At 55.9% G+C, this 17,459-nt stretch overlaps 1 protein-coding gene across 1 annotated transcript in view; it reads right to left on the bottom strand.

The window, feature by feature from the left end:
* The window catches only part of TRIM8 (tripartite motif containing 8), a 30,519-nt gene extending 14,133 nt beyond the window's left edge, over positions 1–16,386 (bottom strand). Inside the window, exons 1-2 of the mRNA XM_049810643.1 lie at positions 15,114–16,386; positions 14,168–14,824 (exon numbers count right to left, since the gene is read on the bottom strand). Coding sequence (XP_049666600.1) covers positions 14,168–14,737 — 570 coding nt within the window. The 5' untranslated portion in view covers positions 14,738–14,824; positions 15,114–16,386. The remainder of the gene's footprint in view (positions 1–14,167; positions 14,825–15,113) is intronic.
* Between the last annotated feature and the right edge of the window lie 1,073 nt (positions 16,387–17,459).

The following is a 17,459-nucleotide window of genomic DNA, read 5'->3' as shown; positions in this document are numbered from 1 at the left end:
CTTTTTTTTTTTTTCTAATAAAGATAAGGGGGGATGTTTTTTGTGCACCTCCAACTGACAAATGGAGCCTGAAAGTGAGTTGGGAGTCAAAGCCTTGTGGAAAGTCAAGGTGACTTATGCACCAATAGGCTGGACTCAAAAGAGCTTTGCAAAAATGCAGATCAACTAACAAGATTTATAAAACCCGTTAGGGGCTTAGAGGCCACTTAATTCTCAAAGGTGCCAAGGAAAGTGCCTGACTTGCAGATGGATGGATGAGGCTTACAGAGGTGGCTATCACAACCTTTCGGTTGTTTCAAGAAAAGGGGACTCAACTTCTCTTGGAAACAAGGTTTTGATGTGCTGAGATGTTTACTCTGAGCCTTGGCTCCTCCATCACTTACTTTAAAGAAAAAGAAACCAAGTCCTGCTGCTGCAGACAACTGTTACAAACATCTACCGAAAGTCACAGCAGAATCTGCTGCTTCAGCTCACCAGTGCCAGACACCACCCAGAGGAGTATGAGACTCAACCGGATTCGGCACATGAGCTGGAAAAAATAAAGAGAAGCGGGGCGGGGCGGGGGGGGGAAGAGGACTTTGCACTTCTACAGCTCCCCAGCGCCTGGTGTTTTGCAGGCTGGAAGCAGCCCGTCAGCACCTGCGGGCAGCCAGGGTGACATAGAGCAAGCCCATCCACCCCTCTGCACCCAAGAGGGGACCTACCACAACCACAACCTGCTGAACACCGAGGACCTCTCAGCCACCTCTCTGCTGGGTTTTCTCTCTTGCCCATTTTTTTCACAAGGCGGCTGTTGAGAATCTGAAAGCCCGGATTATAATCTTTATGAATCCCATAGTTAGATCGTGCTGAACAGCAGCCCAGCAATACCAGATGTTCAAACAAAGCTGCCAACCGACAGCTGTCTGCAGCTTGCAGCGTGTTTTTACTTTAAAATGCAAAATGATACCAATCTATATTAAAAGAGAGACGTTCGGAGCCTTGTGATAGCAGCTGAAGCCGCGGATATTGCTCTTTCACGCAGGGTGTGGCGGCAGAAGGAAATATCTCAGAAACTACTGCTTAAGCCGCCCTCCTGGCCCCCCCAAATCCTGGCCCCTTTCCTAATGGGAAAGAGACTCACGTTACTGCCTGAGTACTGTGAATGTACCAGTGCGTGTCCAAACAAGCCAGCAAAAAGAAAAATGCAGCACGAACAAACACCATCTAACGAAGGATGCCAGAATGAATGCGGGTGCTGCACAGCCCGCACCTGGCTCTCAGCAGCATAGGGAGGACGAAGTGACGCACGGTGGGACAGATTAGGAGCCAGCCCTGGGGTGGAGGGTGCAGCAGTGCCCCCCTGCTGTGCTGGTGACCAAACTGGGGGTGCAAAGGTCCCTTCTGGCAGCAGAGCATCGGTGGTGGAAGCAAGGGATGGAGAGGCACCCATTCACCGAGCACCCTGCCTTGGATTGTCCCATGTCCCTCTAAAACACACAGGGATGCTTGTGCGGTGCTGGCCCCACCGGGGAAACTCTGCTGGGGCCTCCTCCGAGACTTGATGTGCAACAGGTTTTGAACCTGCGTCACTTTGTACCTTTATTTGTTAGGCTGGCTGGGATCAGGCACAAAGCCCTACACCCTGCAACCTTTTCCACATGCCAGCAGCTGGGGAAGGCAAGAGCTGGAGCTCAGCCTCTCTCTCCGTTCTTCCTCCCTCTGGAAATAAAAGCCACCTGTACCTACCACATTTTGGGGGTGGCAAGTCCTGAACGTGCTGGGCACAGCACAGTACTTCTGGCTTGCAGGAATTGCACGAAGAGGGCCCTTACTTAGTCAAACGTGACGTCCCAAATTCCCCACCAGCCACGATCACAGGAAGTCTTTGGGACCGGTCCCAAGGCTGCCTCATTGTGCTCCGAGCAGCAACAGATGAATGAATCACGCTCCTCAACGTGACACCCAGCTCCCAGCAACGTACTCAGGACCAAAATATTTACATTGCAAACGAGTAAGAATAGGACCAAATCCCCTCCCCAGCCTGGTGACATAAAAAGGCCAACCTGGTCTTGCATTGAGCAAGTGGGTGGCGGGAAGATAAGAAGGCAGGAGGCAGAGACCAGCCCTGTGTCTCACAGCCTGTCTCTTCCCAGCAATGCTGAACCAGAGCCCTTCTCCAAGGCAGCAAAACTCCCACAGCAGCCAGCACCGAGACTACGATCCCCATGGTACCACACTCCTGCTGGAGCTCAGCAGCTGGGCGACACACAAGGAAGCATGCTGGGACCTGTAGTTTCCAGCCAGCCAGCTGCAAAACACCATCCACCAGTAAACACGTCTCAAATTAAAGAGATGCGAGGCCTCCAAGCTCCTGGCAAGGCGCCAGCCACGGCTTCTTGTTGGCAGGCACTTGGCCAATTCCCATGTGTTGTGTTAGCCCCTTTCCAAGGAGCGGCAAGAGCCTGCACCCTGCAAACCTCCTCGCAGTCAAGCTGCGCCCTGCCCTTGCCGAAGCGACATGTCTGCATGGACAGCAAGATGCTCCCAGAGTTCCGGTGCAGCCCCGGGCCGCAAGAGATGTCAGGCCTGCTCCTGCCTTGCTGTGAGCCCCTCCGCTTCTGCTCTGTGGCACTGGGCCACTGACTCCAGAGCAAGACCCCACAGTCAGCACTGCCCAAGGTTCAGCTATATAGACCCCAACAATGCATCCCTAGAGGGGTCAAATAAAGATGCCACTGAAGCAATCAGAGTCACAGGCAGCAAGAAGCAATGCACCAGTGCGATGCTTTCAGGCAAAGCAGCATAAGGAAGCAAAGCTGCACCAAACCGCCACACTGGTGGGGCTGGGGGCAACCACCTCCCCAAAGCACCCTGGCCAGGCATGCAGCCTCTCCCCGAGTGCCGCCGTCCTGCACTCCAGCAAGGCCAGGACCGTATGTCACCCCTTGGGGAGTGTGGCACCCTTCTCCTCGCCCACTCGCCCTCCCCGCTGTGGAGGAAATCGCGACGCCCGGCTGATGTCAGGAGGCATCACTTCACACAAAGGCCAGGCTTCCTGGCAGGGAAGGGGTGGGGGAGCGGGGAGGAAGGGGAAGAGGAGCCCCGGGCAAAGGCAAGCGGCAAGCCAGCTCCCCACGCTCACACATGAGGGGCAGCGGCAGGAGATGGCACGGCCCCTTCTCCTTTAACTGCCCTTGTGCTCGGGAAATAGAGACAACATCCTATTTCCCAGCACCCTTCACAGGAGCCCCAAAGTGGCCCTGCCCCACAGAGCTGCGATGTAGCACGTGCCCCTTTAAGGATGCACAGAAAAAAAGGACTCAAATTTATTTTAATTTGCTCCTGCTTTGGTCCTGCAAATAAATCATTTCCTTCTTCGCCTCAGCTGGACAGTGGCTGCTGCCGACCAGGAGAAGCGCGCTCCAGCTGAGCGCAGGGGCACAGCCCCCTGCCCAGCACCCACCCAGGAGAAAAGCCACCCTTGTGACAAGCTTGAATGCCAGCACCCCCAAAATGGGCACAACTATGCACCCCACCTGTCTCCTGCCCACGGGTGGGTAAATGCCCATGTCACCCATTAATTGATAAATACAGGCAAAACCAACAAATTCAGGACAAAGTCAAGAGTCATCTGCAGCCCCCATTTCCCAAACTCCTCTCCCTAGTGTGCTCCCCAAAGCAGAGCATCTTTACAACACGCAGCACATCACAGTACCCACGGAATTGATGTGACCTCCTGCTTCAGCCTCTCCTCCCCTCCTCTGCCTCCTGTGGCCCCAGCTTATCCCCCAGCAGCAAAAGCTGCTGGTGGCCAGCACCGGGCTGCATTGCTTTTGTCTTCACCTCAGTCACTCTCCCAAGGGCAAGAAGTGCTCTGAACCAGCACGGGGACCGGTGAAGAGGGGTTAGCTGTAGGGGACCTGCGGGATCTGGTTGATGTTGATTATGGGGGGGGAATTGCTGATGTTGCAGAGGGCAGCCAAGGAAGGTGGGTTTTGGATGCAGGCACCACCAGGGAATAACCATAAAGGAGCAAGCCCTGATGCTCTTCTTCAACATGCTGACTTCTGCTCCTAGGAGGAAGCCTGTCATTGGCTTTTAATCTCGCCTGATTACAGGCCAGCCTTTGACATTATTGATCTCAGGCCCCTGAAGTATCATTTATCTTCCAGGTTTGACTTGGTGATCAGAGCTCGACAGCTCAGACCCTGCTCGGCTCCATCCTCCCAGGGAGCCAGGGGAACTGCTCTGCTCAACTCTGGTCCTGCCAATTTCTGTAAGCCGTATTTTAGGCTCAGTTTCCATCCCCAAATGAGGCAGCTTTCGCCACATGCCCTCTCCCCACCTGTCATTTCATCTCCTGACTCAAATAAACAGCTCCTCAGGTCTCCGGCAGACCAGCAGTGCTTTACCAAGCCTCGCAGACCAAGGTGCCTCCAGTGCTCTCTGCTTCCCCCTTTCAGTTTCATTATCCTCTTTCAAAGAGGATGCGGTGGAGACACAAAGGTTACGGGATGTGCCGCACAGGGATTGGGGGTGGAAGGGGCAGTGCCAGCTTGCAGGGTACAACCAGAGAAGCCATTTCTAGCCGTGACCGCACTGCCATTTTCTAGAGCAGAAGGACCAACAACAGCAGCTCCTTGTCCCCTGGCAAGCTTGCACCCACAAAGCAAGCTAGCTGCTAGCTCAGTTCTGCAGTAGCTTCTCCTTACCCACCGGCTAGCACAGCGGCGCCTCGGGGCCAGCTCGTGATTTCTGCTTAACCTTCAAAGTGTTAACACCTTCTCCGTCCGCCAGGCAGAACAAGAGGTGGGCCCCACAGATGCAAAGCAGCCAGCAGGACCAGGATTCAGGACGCCTGGGATCACCACCCCACGGGTGGGACACGCCTGGGATTGCTGCCCCACAGGTTCCCACTCCCCTGGTTTCCTCCATCTTCCACCCAAGCTGACAGATGTTCCCAGCTTCCACCTTTTGGGAAGCACAACATTTTCCTCAAATGTCTGTGTCTACAGTTACTGGGTGCAGCATGTACATGAAGGTTGTCTTCGGATCCCTCCTGTCTCTCTCTCTCTCTTCCTTGCAAAGCTGGGCCTTGTGTTTTGGGAAGGAGGAACATTTCCTGAGGAAGGCTCCAGTGGGCAGTTTTAACACATAGAGGAAGGTTTAGCTTTTTGCTCATTGCCTCCGTATTGTTTATCAGATTGTCGCAAAAGCACTTTGATAAATGGAGATTAGTACCATGTGCATTCATAGATGACAGCAGTAGCTGGGAGCCAGCTTTGGGGAGGACCAGGGGAGGAAGCGCCTGGGTGAGGGCAGCTAGCAGGGTCCATGTTCAGCAATGTACCACAACCAGCAAAGAAAGCCCAAGTCTCCAAGATTGCGTCCCCACACTGCCACAGACTTCCTGACTCCCTAGCAGGTCCCCCCACCTCTGCTCATCTCTACTTTAGGGTAACACTCTGACTTCCCTATCCAGATTTTAGGTTGTTGCAGAGATTAAACTGACCTTTTTCTCCCCTGTTGTAAGTAAAATGCTACAAAATCCTTGGCTGGAGGACAGGCCGTGGTTTTACCTGCTGGGCTCACACCCTTGGGAGATACGTTTGGCACAGGCTGGTCTTTGCCTGAACACACAAGGAGTTACTTCCAGTCCCCTGCCTGGATGTCCTGTCATGCAGGATGCCAGCAAGCAGAAGCAGAAAAAGAACCCGAAAATGTGCTCCCACTCCCTTGCAGGGGGCAGATCCCGTCCCCATCCCCTACAACCACACCACCTCTGACCCAGGGAGGGCTCGCGGGCCTCAGCCTGGTGCAGCTGTGGCAGGAGAGCTGCAGTAATTCTCTCCCAGATCCGGCCACCCCCATCACTAAGGGGCTAGCACAATACCCGAGGGAAGGGGGAGCGCGCACCACCACCCCCATCCCCAAAGGGTCTGTGAGGGGGACAGAGACCTCACAGCACATTTATTCCGCTCCATCCATTTGAGAGGCGCACTTCAAGGGGCTTTTTGCCATTGGAGGCGGGTGCACCAGGACAGGAGGAGAACAAAGGGAGGCACCGGCACCCCCAGCCCTTTGTCTGAGCGCAGAGGAGTTCACCTGCAGGGAAAACCAGCTCCCACTGCAGAGCCGGCAGCTCTGCACGGATTCGGATGGGGAGAGGGACACAGCCCCCCCACTAGCAAGAGGATAACGAGCAGAAGGATGTGATAGCGTTACCCTCTCTCCCCTTGCCACACGCACAAGCCCGTTACAGCGCACGCCAACCCCCGTGACTTTCCAACAACCACCACAACCAGCAGTAAAAACCATTGCCACAAAAATATCAACCCACCCCCCAGGGCAATCGATCTGTGTCTGTGTGTGGCCGAGCACCAAACCCCAGAGCTCAGCTCCACCGACCAGGATTGACTGGGAGGGAAGGGGGTGGGAGACTAGTTTCCAGGGACAGGGTTTTAAAGCCACACAATAACTGGCTCAAATGAGGGTTTGGATTAAGCTGTTGTACAGCAAGGGAAAACACTGCCTCCATTAGGATATGGGGGATTTTCCTTCCCTTTCTCCAAAGCTCCAGCTCTAGGATGAAGCTTCCAGGTCACCCAGACAGGGAGAGAACAGGGTGATGCTGAGCAAACTGGGGATCCCACGCAGGGAGAGGTGGGTGGAGGGAAGAAAGGACAGATCAGCCCTCCCCGAGCCCCGGATCATACAGTCGGCTGGTCTGACAACGTTTACTCATATTTCAGAGTGACACAGCCATCCGGAACGTCACTCCCTGCCAACTGCCTCATCTGGAGCCGTCCGCAGCTTGGCTCTTCCCAGCCCACTCCAGAGACAGCCCCCCCAGAGCATCCACAGACCAAGGAATTGAGAAAGAACAGGTAGTGGGAAGAGAAGAAAGAGAAATTAAATTGATTTTTTTTTTTTTTTTTTTTTTTTTTTTAAGTTCTGGTACATTGTCCCAGCAAAACGGATGACTTCGAGAGTGTGTTATGTAGACGGCACTGCTGCAGAGTGGCAGGGTGCTGCTCTGAGCCAGGAACTTTGCTCATGTTACCATCACAAGTGAATCACAAGACAGAAGAGGGACAACCATGATCCCCTGGCGAGAATGGGCTGAAGCTGTCCTTATCAGAAAGGATTCGGGAGTGGCAACCTCTTCCCTAAGTTCATCTGGGGGACATATGTAAAAACTCTTGCGTGCATCCAGAGTCTCACGCCTGTAAATAACTGTCCCTCCCTCCATATTTGGGACCAGGCACCTCTTCCTCCCATTCCCAAGTGCACTGGCTTTAGCTCTCCTGGGTAAAGGAGGGGTGGCTGCCTCTGTCAATCCTTCTTCCATAGAGGAAAGAGAAGGGTAGGACATCCCTGGTCCTGCACATTCCACACCTCCCCACTGGTCCCCCAGCATCTGCCTCACCTTCTCTACCAGCAAACAGAGGTTCATTGCAGAAAATTGGCTACCAACACAAGGAAGCTCAGCAGCTCCGACTCCTCTGAGCCCTCCCCCTTACTCCAACCAAACCAGCATCTCCTGAGCCTACAGGCTGCTGATAAATACAGAAAGTTGACAAAGTCACCAGAACCTAGCCCAGATCCATAGCATTTTTTATTTTTTTTTAAAGAAAAAAAGCAAAGCCAGACCAGATTCTGCCCCGGAGCCTGCATGGCAAAGAAGAATCCGTCCCCAAGTGTTTATTTATAAATCCGTACATACATGTACATTTGAATTCTGACAGAATTAATTCTGGCATCCAGCTAATTCAAAGCATTCCTCCCCCATCACACTACTGTTGCAGGCCAGCCCAGCACAGAAGCTGATTATAAAATGCTGCACTAGCCAGGCATTTCTGCAAAGGCTTGTGCTATTGAGCATTCAGTCTTTCCTTGCTTGGCTATTTCATTGTTTCGGTGTCGATCCCTCCTCTCTTGCCCTGTGTTTCCTGGTTACTTTTGTCCCTGCTCTGGAAGCACTGCTGCTCTCAGCCCCATTTCAGTGTCACATTGAAAAAAAAAAAAACCAAAAAAACAAAAAAAGCAAACCAAAACAATTACATGAAATTAAGGAGAAGAAAAGAAGAAATTACCAACGTATACCAAGATTTCCAGTAAACAGATAGGTAATGAGCAAAAAATAGGCCAATATGCTGCAAGGCAAGCTGCAGACAGATCTGGGGATAGAAAACCCGCTGCCTCCCTCCAAAGCACAGCTAAGAAATCCCTGTGTGGTCACACGCTGTCCTCTGGAGCAGAGAGGAGAGAGGTCAGGGCAGCCAGCACTGTAAAAGCCTCTTTATTCTTGGGCAGTTGCACGAATCTGATCGCTTGTGCCCTTTGTGAGACATGGAAATCTGCCTTCGCCTCCCACCCCCTTCGCCAGCCCCCCCTTCTGCTCCCCCTGCTCAGATGGGGACAGAGGCAACTCCTCTGCTCCAGAGGCAACGACCAGAGCAGCGGAGAGGCTGTGGACCCCCCCTCTGGCAGGACCAGGCTCGGCCAGGCACGCAGGAGAGCTCGAGGACAGTGCTTTGCTGGAGCAAGGGGAGGGGAAGAGAAGGGAAGGACGGTCCTGGGACTCGCACGTTCCTCGGAGGGCTCACCCGGGCTCCCACGTGCGAGACATGAGGCTGAGGAGCGGAGGAAAGTCCAGGGTGTCACACTGCAGACCACGTTTTTCCTACTTCTCCCTCTCTGCCATGCTCACAGGCCAGAGGAGAGCAGCATGCTGCACACCTCCATGCCAGCAGCCACATGACACTTACATAAATATCACAGGTTGGATTTAGACTAAACAAGGGTCTGGGCTAAGTTTATTATGCCCTCATCACCAGCCAAAGCCAGGCTTATACCTCCTGGTTCAGAGACCAGACCAAGACACCCCCATCTCATGGGCTCATTTAAAGCCACCACTGAGCGAGAGCTTCAAGAAAGAAAGCTCTCTGGCCAAGGCTGTCTCGCATGGGTGGGCAAGGCTGTGCCTAGACATCCCCACCTGCAAAGTACAGCCAACCCTTATATACTGCAGGGGTAAGCCTGGGCTACAGTTTGTTGCTGTTCCTTGCAAAGCAGCTCAAGGTCCTCAGATGAATCTCTCTTTCCCTCTCCTTCCACCTCACTCTTCACCAGCACCTGTCCACATAGCTTTGTGCACCATGGGAAGAGAACATTCTCCACTGCAGCCCCTGTCCTACTCCTCTTCTTTACCAAAGCTGTCCCTTCCATGCAAGTCTCGTCCCTCCCACCCAAACTCACCAGGCTGCCTCCCCACATCCTCCATCTGCTGTCACTTCTCAGATTGACTCTACACATTAGACTTGCAGCTGCAGGTCTAGAGCAAGCAACTGCTGGCAACCTGATGGGCTAAGGGCAAGGAAAATGCTCAAGTTTAGCAGGAAAGCATTGGGGAAAAGCCCTTAATCCAAACCCGGCGGAGGCAGGAGACTGTCCCAGTATCAGCCAAGCTACCCACTGCCACTTGGCCAGCACACCCAGATAGGTTTGCAGCAGGGTGGCTCAGCTCCCCTGAGACCTCTCTAGGGCGGCACAAACTGCTATCGGTTGAACTGAAATCCCCTGCTGCCCCTTACAACACAGTGCAGCAAAGCCTGACGGATGGTGGTGAATGGCATGGAGCTAGAAAGCGAGGCTAGGTGGGTGCTGGGATTTCTGTGACTGCCCAAGGCCCAAGAAGTCATTACACATCATGGCAGCTTGACCAACTGACAAGATCCCAGGCCATAATGATCAGTCACATTTAGGAGCCTAATGCTGGACTCCTGAGGCCCCTGAGCAGGAACCAGGGCATGGGCAAAGCCAGGGGAGAGAGACTTGGGGTTAGGCTGACCTAACCCCCAGGCTGGGCTGGTGGTTCAGCTCTGGCATGCTGGTGGAGGCTCAGATGGAGGGCACAGGGAGAACCTGCACATCTCCAGCTTCCTAGGACCTACTGCAAAAGTCGTCTGGGGACCAGGTATGTTCAAAGAGTGCCATAGGGAACACCTGCCAGGCATCAGCCCACACCATCTTACAGTCACGAGAGCTAAATTAACACTTGAGAACTTGCGCTCACAATGCCTCCAGTGAGCTGCATGCCACGCTCCTCATAAACAAGTCATCTGGAAAATAAGTAAGCCTGTAAAAATCCAGCCCATCACAAGTTACCAAACCTGTTTCAGAGTAAAACAACCTACAGCAGCTCATGCCAGGAGCCTGGCAGTGGAGCCGACCCCAGCCTCCCCACCAGTGAGGCTCCCTAGGTCCCAGCAAAAAGTCCCCGGCACAGATGGCAGCGTGGGGATGCGACACAGGACTTGTTTCAAGCAGGAAGGTATCTCTGTTGTCAGGGCTGCCTAGCAAAGAAAAGCTGGTGGCATTTTCCCTCTAGAGACCTAGAGCTTTTAAACCACAGAAGCAATCAGCTGGGGCAGGCAGGAAAAGTGCACGGGCCGTCTCTGCACTGGGGCTGGTGGCCAATGCTGGCAAAGGACCAGAGTTTCTGGTACAGACTTGGGATTCATCTCTTCCTAGCAAGTGATCACCTCTCCTCTTTCCCGTACTTTAGAAAGCACCTGAACTGGCCTTATCTGGGGTAATGCCTAGAAAGGCCAAACCCACTGAGGAGCAGCCCAGTCCCTGTCCCCCTGGATTTGCTGAATGGGCGCTGCTCCATGACCAGCGCTGGGCGCTGCTCCCACACACCTGCAGAAGGATCCCCAATGTTTTCCCACAGGTCTCAGCACCACAATGCACTTTCTCCCTCTTAATGTCCAAAACCAACAGAGATCTTCAGAACATGGAGGGATTTTCTCCTTATTTCCCAAAAATGCGCTGCAAGCTAGGTCAGAGGGAAATCTATGTCCATCCCTGAAACAAAACAAGCAGAAGCAGAGCCTCTATCCAAGCCCTTTTCCACCAGTGACACTTCCAGCTGACGACAGGCAGCTGGGACATCCCCAGGCAAGCTCTAATGTACCTGGCCTCAGTCAACCGTGTCCCACACAAAGACAGGGCACCCTGCAAGTGAGTCCCTTTCTTTGGCTGCTGGCTTTTGACCCATGCTCCAATTCCAGTAATGTATTTTTCCCCTTTTGGATGAATGGGGAACAAAAAAAAAAAAAAAAAAAAAAAAAAAAAGCAACACAGTAACCTCATGCTGCAGCAACTTTCTTTTTCAACCCTGGAAGCAGGTTCCCCCATGCAGGCGGCAGGCACATGTCTGGGGCAGCAAAGGCAAAGATGGAAGAAAAAATGCTTCATTTTGAGACCTTGACACAAACGAAATTACAAGAAGCAAAGAAAAAAAAAGGGTGGGTTGTTGGTCCCGTGTCCCCCCCCCTCCTCTTTAAGCACTACAAAAACAGGAAACAAAGGAGAAAACATCTCACGGGGGGAAGGGGAGGTAAGCGCTTTATACGCCCACGAAAGAAAGATTAACCACATATTTTATTTATTGTTTGTATTATGGTTGCACCGTGGAGTTCAACCAATTCTGAGCCAGGGCTCTGCGGGTTTGTACAGCACCTAATGCTGAGCGGTCCCCTTACCCCAAACCCACCAAGCATGTGCCTTCGCCTCAAGCGAGCCCTCCACAGACACCCTCTTTCCTCCTGCAGACACCGGCCTCTTTTGCCCAGCACGAGCTCTCTTGCCCTAATTGCCAGCTTACAGCTGAAAGCGCTGGTGTGGTCCCCAAGGAGTTTTGAGCCCCTTTTCCCCTTCAAATCTGACCGTAACCGGAGGTAAGATGCCCTTCAAGGTGGCCCAGCAGCAGAGACAGAGTAATAAATACTAAAAAAGGCTCCCATCCCTCCTCCGGGCTACGGGGGCCACCCCCACCACACCAGGTCAATGTCGCACCCCACACACACTCTCAAGTCCCCCGCACCAAGGACAAGGCTCTGAGCCTCCAAACTTTGACTCATTTCTCAATTAACAGCTTCCCAAACGCGAGCCACGCATGGAACAAACCTCTCACGATGGGGCCTCCCCCGGACCTCCCAAGCCCAGTGTTACTCATCTGCCCCCCAGCCCCAGCCCTCCTTCCCCAGGATGCTCCAAGAGCGGCTCTCCGCCATGGGGTGAGCAAGCAGCCAGGAATCCCGGGTCTGGCTCCCGCAGGCAGGAAGCAGTCACCAGCTGAGCGCACGCACCCTAACTCGGGAGCCAACACAGCCACCTTCCTTGCCGGCTAACGAGGAGAGGCTTTCAGCCAGAGACCTGGCCAAGGCCATGCAGCGAGGGCCGGCAACCTGCCGGGCATTTTTCCCAGGGGCTCTTCCCTACTGCAGCCTTTTCATGGAGGAACTGCTTCAACTACAGGGGGGATCCTTTGGGTACGCCATCCCCCAGCTTCGGGCTGTCCTCCATTGCCCCAGCCTCCGAGCACCCAACCGACCCACACACCCAGTAGGAAGAGACAAGCTTATCATCACAGAGAAAGAAAATTAAGATAACGTGGTGATGGAGATACCAAGGGATTTGGCCAAGGTCACAAATAATTCTGCGGCTCTACAACACAGCCCTCCAATACCTTCAGTGTCCAGCCACATATCCTAAAATTCCAAGCCAAGGCCAAAATCCAGCCTAGCTGGTGGCAGCTTTCTGCCAGGTCATTAGCAGCGTGCATCTGCAAGGAGCAGCGAACATCCAGCCATAACAACGGCAGCAACAACAAAAAAAACCACCACGCAGCAAGAGCGGGAATAGATGAGATCAAAGTGTCCTGGAAAAGGACCTGGAAAAATAGTTTTGGTCCCTGGCTAAGGCTCCCGGGAAATACACATGCAAGCCCCATCCCAGCCCCGCGCAGCCCTTCCAGGGTGGCTCCCCACCCTGGCAAAGGGCGACCAAAATGACTCCCTATAAATAGAAGCAGAAAAACACTTCTCCAAAAGCCTGGCTGGGTCTTTCCCCTTCCAGTGCGTGTGGCAGAGCTGCTGGCACCTCCACGGAGGTCTCTGGTTTTCCCCCAAAAAACCTGGAGAGGAAAATAACCTTCCTGTGAGCTCAGGCTGGCTCCTCTCTGCACAAGGCTGCCCCCCCATCCCCAGGCCTGGCCATCCAATTGGAAAGTAATTATACTGCAATTTTTATTTATGACTTTTTTTTTTTATTGCTAAATGGTGACTCATTTTGGCAACATTAAAATACACAGGAAATCATCCCCATTTTACAGTAATCACCATTCAATTCATTGTTAAATATTTATTCGGCGGACAAGCGCCAGGCCTCTTTCGAAGGGTCGGAGGGGGAGCGGAGGGGCAGCCCTGGGCGAGGGGGGAAGGTGGTGGTGGGGTCATGGCAGGGCTGCCCGCAGGGCTGTTAAATGCCGGCTACAAACTTCAGGGTGGGGAGCCAGGGGTGAAAGCTCCTGCCAGATGGCCTGGCCACGAGCAAAATACAGACTCGCTTTCCCTCGAATCCAGTGCTACGCCCCATGCTGCTTTGGCGGGGGGGGGGGGGGGGGGGGGGGGGGGGGGCAGCCCTGTGCCCCCTAAGAAAAACCACGTTATTTGGCCAAACCCCAAGCCCGAATCCCCACCAGCGAGAAGCTGTGGGTCTCTGACGCGAAGCTCCTCCATCGCCGGGGGGGAAAGGGATAGCGGCCACCGGCCCCGGCGGGAGGCAGTGGGAAGAGCCGGCAGTTTGACATTCACAGGCCTTACAATGGACAGGGTCTGCGTCTGCGGCCACTTTGTCCCCCCAGGGAGCCCGATTCCAGGGCGACTCGACCTCGGATGCGGGCAGCTCCTCCGCCTTCCCCCGAACAGCTGCATACCCCAGCAGGAACCGGGGAGATGACCCCTCCAAACCCCCCTGGCCCAGGACCTTGACCCTTCCCCGCGCAGCCCAGACCCAAGTGGCCGCAGGTCCTACGGCTGAACGGCTCCGAAGGCCTCCTGGCATGGACCCCCCCTTCCCCAGGGAGCACCCCCCGCACCCGCAGACTCCGTCACTGCTCGGCTGGGGAGGCCACCTAACATGTCCGCCACGAAGCAGGGAGGGGGGGGGGAGACACCGGGCGGAGGAGGAGCAGCACCGGGGTGGATTTTGCCTAGGCCCCACACACAAACACAGGCCTTTGGGGAACAAACACAGCAGGGGAGAGGGCGGCCAGGGAGAGCGTCGGCCCCCCCTGGGCTGGACAAACCCACGTCTCCACGAAGGTCCGACTTACCCTGATCTCATTGCGGCGGATCTCCACGTCGCAGACCGAGTGTCCCTGGTGGGCCCCGCTGTAGTAGCAGCAGAACTGGCAGACGGCCACCTGCTCGGCCTCGCAGTGGTACAGGCGGTAGGCGTTGTGCTGGGGGCAGCTCCAGGCCCGCACGTCGTCAGCCTCCACCAGGAGATGGCCCCGGGCCGTGGAGGGTTGCTGCAGGTGGGTCTGGACGTGGGACTGGCAACACGGGGCCTCGCACCTCAAACAGATCTTCTGGGCCGGCAGCGGCGGGCCCCGACGGCAAAAGACGCAGTGCAAGACGGAGGGGGGCTTCTCCAGGTTGAGGGAGTTGAACTTCTCCACGATGTTGGTGAGCTTCAGGTTCTTCTCCAGGTTGGGCTTCTGGTTGTAGGCCTGGTTGCACTCCGGGCACCGCACCAAGCCCGACTCCTTGGCCCACGCCTCCCCAATGCAGCCCCGGCAGAAGTTGTGCTTGCAGGGCAGCTGGACCGGCTCCACGAAGACGTGCAGGCAAATGGGGCAGATGAGCTCCTCTTCGAAGCAGTTCTTCCAATTCTCGGCCATCTCTGCCGGCAGTCTCTGGCGACGTTTCCCCCCACCCGCTTCGGTCGCTCAGTGCGGTCTAGGGGCGGACGCTGGGGTCTGTCCTCCCTGCAACGGGAAGCCTGGGGGTGAACGGCTGGGCTCCCCCCCCTCCCCGCAGCACGCGTGACAAATAATAAACCGCAGCAGATATTCTAAAATCGGGGATAAAATAAACCAAGAGCAGCAGTCTAGGAATCTCCAGCGAGAAAATGTGACGTCCGCATCGCTTCGTTAAAAAAGCAACACAAACGGCTAAAAAACCCCAACACGATACAGTAGGATTCACAGCCCAAAGTCTTAACCACCCCAAAAGCCATTTGTTTCTTTTTACCCCAGAAGGTGAATCGAAACTTACCAAAGGTTGAAAAAAATCCATACAAAATCCAGCAGCAGAGTCCAAGTTCCATATAAAGCTCCTAAATTTAGCGCTCCGGATCGGATTTTTCTTTTCTTAGGTTTGCAACTGACATTCAATATTTTAAAGGGACTTTTGTCCCCCACCAACCTGGCTAACAGCTGAGAGCAGGGACTCGCTCGGTTTGGTTTTTTTTTTTTTTTTTTCCTCCCCTGTATTTCTCCTCCCTCTCCCCTGATGGGAGTTGGGAATCAGAGTCTTTTAAAGGAAACAGATCAAAGGGTTAAGATCCAAAATGGGAAAAGGAGGAAGATTAAAAAATAATAATAATAATAGCGACGATGACGATGGTGAAAAAATGAATTCTCTCTGCAGCCCCACAGATTTGCTTCTCACCCTGTGGAGCAGCAGAGAAAAAAAGGAAGAGGAAAACAAAACAAAACAAAAAAAAAGACAAGACAGGACAAAAAAAAAAAAAAAAAGAAAAAAAAAAAACCCTCTCGCCTGCTTCGAGATTGCGAGGTCTTGAATGGGAGAGCTCGGTCATTCAGAGCAAACCCCAGCCCAGCGCAGTCCTCCCAGCCTCGTCCAACGCTCCCGGAGAGGGATGAGAGTGGGGATGGGCTTTGCCAAGGGGGGGATCTAAACCCCGCGGACCCCAAATCAACCTGCTCTGACTTCCCACCGGGGCTGGGGGGGAGGGGGGAAAGGCGTCCGGGGGGGGGGGTGCCCGACCTAGCCCGGTCTCATGGCCGGCCGGGGGGACGCAGCCCCCCGACGGCAACAATACGATGGAGCCGGGGGTCCCGGGGCAGAGGGACGGCTGTCTGAGCCGCCCGCGGAGCGCCTTCCCCCGGCACGGCTTCCCCGTCCGGCCCCGCCGGGAAGGGGCGAGGCGGCGGCGGGCAGCCGGGAGGAGCCGGCCGAAGCGTACGGTTCCGGGAGAGCCGAGTCAGCTCTCAGCCATTTTGAGCTGTCCTGCTAGAGAACGGAGACCGGAGGCGCATTAAAAATAAGATAATAAAAAAAAAAAAAAAAATCTATTTAAAAAAAAAATTAAATAGTCACCGGAACAAAACCGCTCCCGCTGCCTCCCCCGCCCGCCCGGCGGGGCTCTGCGGAGGGGCTGCGGCTGCAGGGCCGGCCGAGCCTGAGCCGAGCCTGAGCCGTCCCGTCCCGGCGGGGCCGCTCAGCAGAGCCCCCCGCGCCTGCCCCCGCCGCCGCCGCCTCCAGCCATCTTGGGCTCGCCCTGGGCGCCGACCGCCCGCCCGCCGGAGCCCCACGCCCCGGCCTTCCTCCCGCCGCCCCCGGGGAGGCGGCCGCGGCCCGGGGGGGGGGGGGGAACGAGGAGCTCGGGGGGGGTGGGGGGCGCGGATCCCCGCAGCGGATCTCCTCGGGGAGGGGAGAAGGGGGGGGGGGGGGGGGGGGGCGGCGCCTCGGAGGCGGCCGGGCTCAGCCCCGGCGCGGGGGGCCGGGGCGGCGGCGGGGGGCGGGCGGGGCGGCCATGGGGGCGGTGGCCGCGGGGGATATATCGACCGGGGAGAAGGGAGGGAGGGGGCGGGCAGGCGCGCCCCTCCCCGGCGACGCCGAGGGGCCGCCCCGCTCGGGAGCCGGTCGGGGTGGGGGGAGCGGAGCGGAGCGGAGCGGAGGCGCCGGAGTCGGAGCCGGAGCCGGTGGATCCCGCCGGGCGCTGCCGCCGCTGCCGCCGCCTCGGAGCTGCGCGGCGCTGCGCTGCGCTGCGGCGGGACCGGCCCCGCCCCGCCCGCGGGCCCGCCCACCGCGCGTCACGGGGGACCGCCCCCGCCCCGCCCCGCCTCGAGGCGGTGCCGCCTTAAAAGGGACGGGGCGAGCTGTGGGGCCCACCGTGGTGCTCGGCGCTGCGCAGCCCTCGGCAGGCGCGATGGCTGTCCCTGCGGCTGTAGCCCAGCCTCCGAGGAGCCCAGGCTTGTCCCCAGCTCGGACGTCTCTGCTGGCCACTGCATCAGCGGTAGGGCCACCCTGCCCGACCACCAGCATCCCTCCGTGGCCAGGAGCCAGGGTTGCTCAGGGTGCCGGTCCATAGAAAGGGGCTGATTGCCCTGGCACCGGCTCACATCTGGGCCACAGCTGGCCCTGGGTACCAGAAGTGTTCTCTGGAGCCTCCTACGCCCCCTCTGGATGTTACTTTGCTCAGGACCATTTCAGGTGCGTTTCCTCCCCATGCAGAGCAACAGCCATTTGTCCCGCGGGGTCTTTCCAAAACTGGCTGCCCCAGCACCTCCCACCAGAACCCGGGGCACAGAGGTGTCTCTGTTAACGGCTCTCCCAACAAATGTTTCCGCAGCTGTTTTGCGTGACGCTGTATAT

This window comes from Accipiter gentilis, chromosome 9, assembly GCF_929443795.1.
Source record: "Accipiter gentilis chromosome 9, bAccGen1.1, whole genome shotgun sequence".
Taxonomy (NCBI): domain Eukaryota; kingdom Metazoa; phylum Chordata; class Aves; order Accipitriformes; family Accipitridae; genus Astur; species Astur gentilis.
This window is presented reverse-complemented; position numbering and strand designations above follow the sequence as displayed.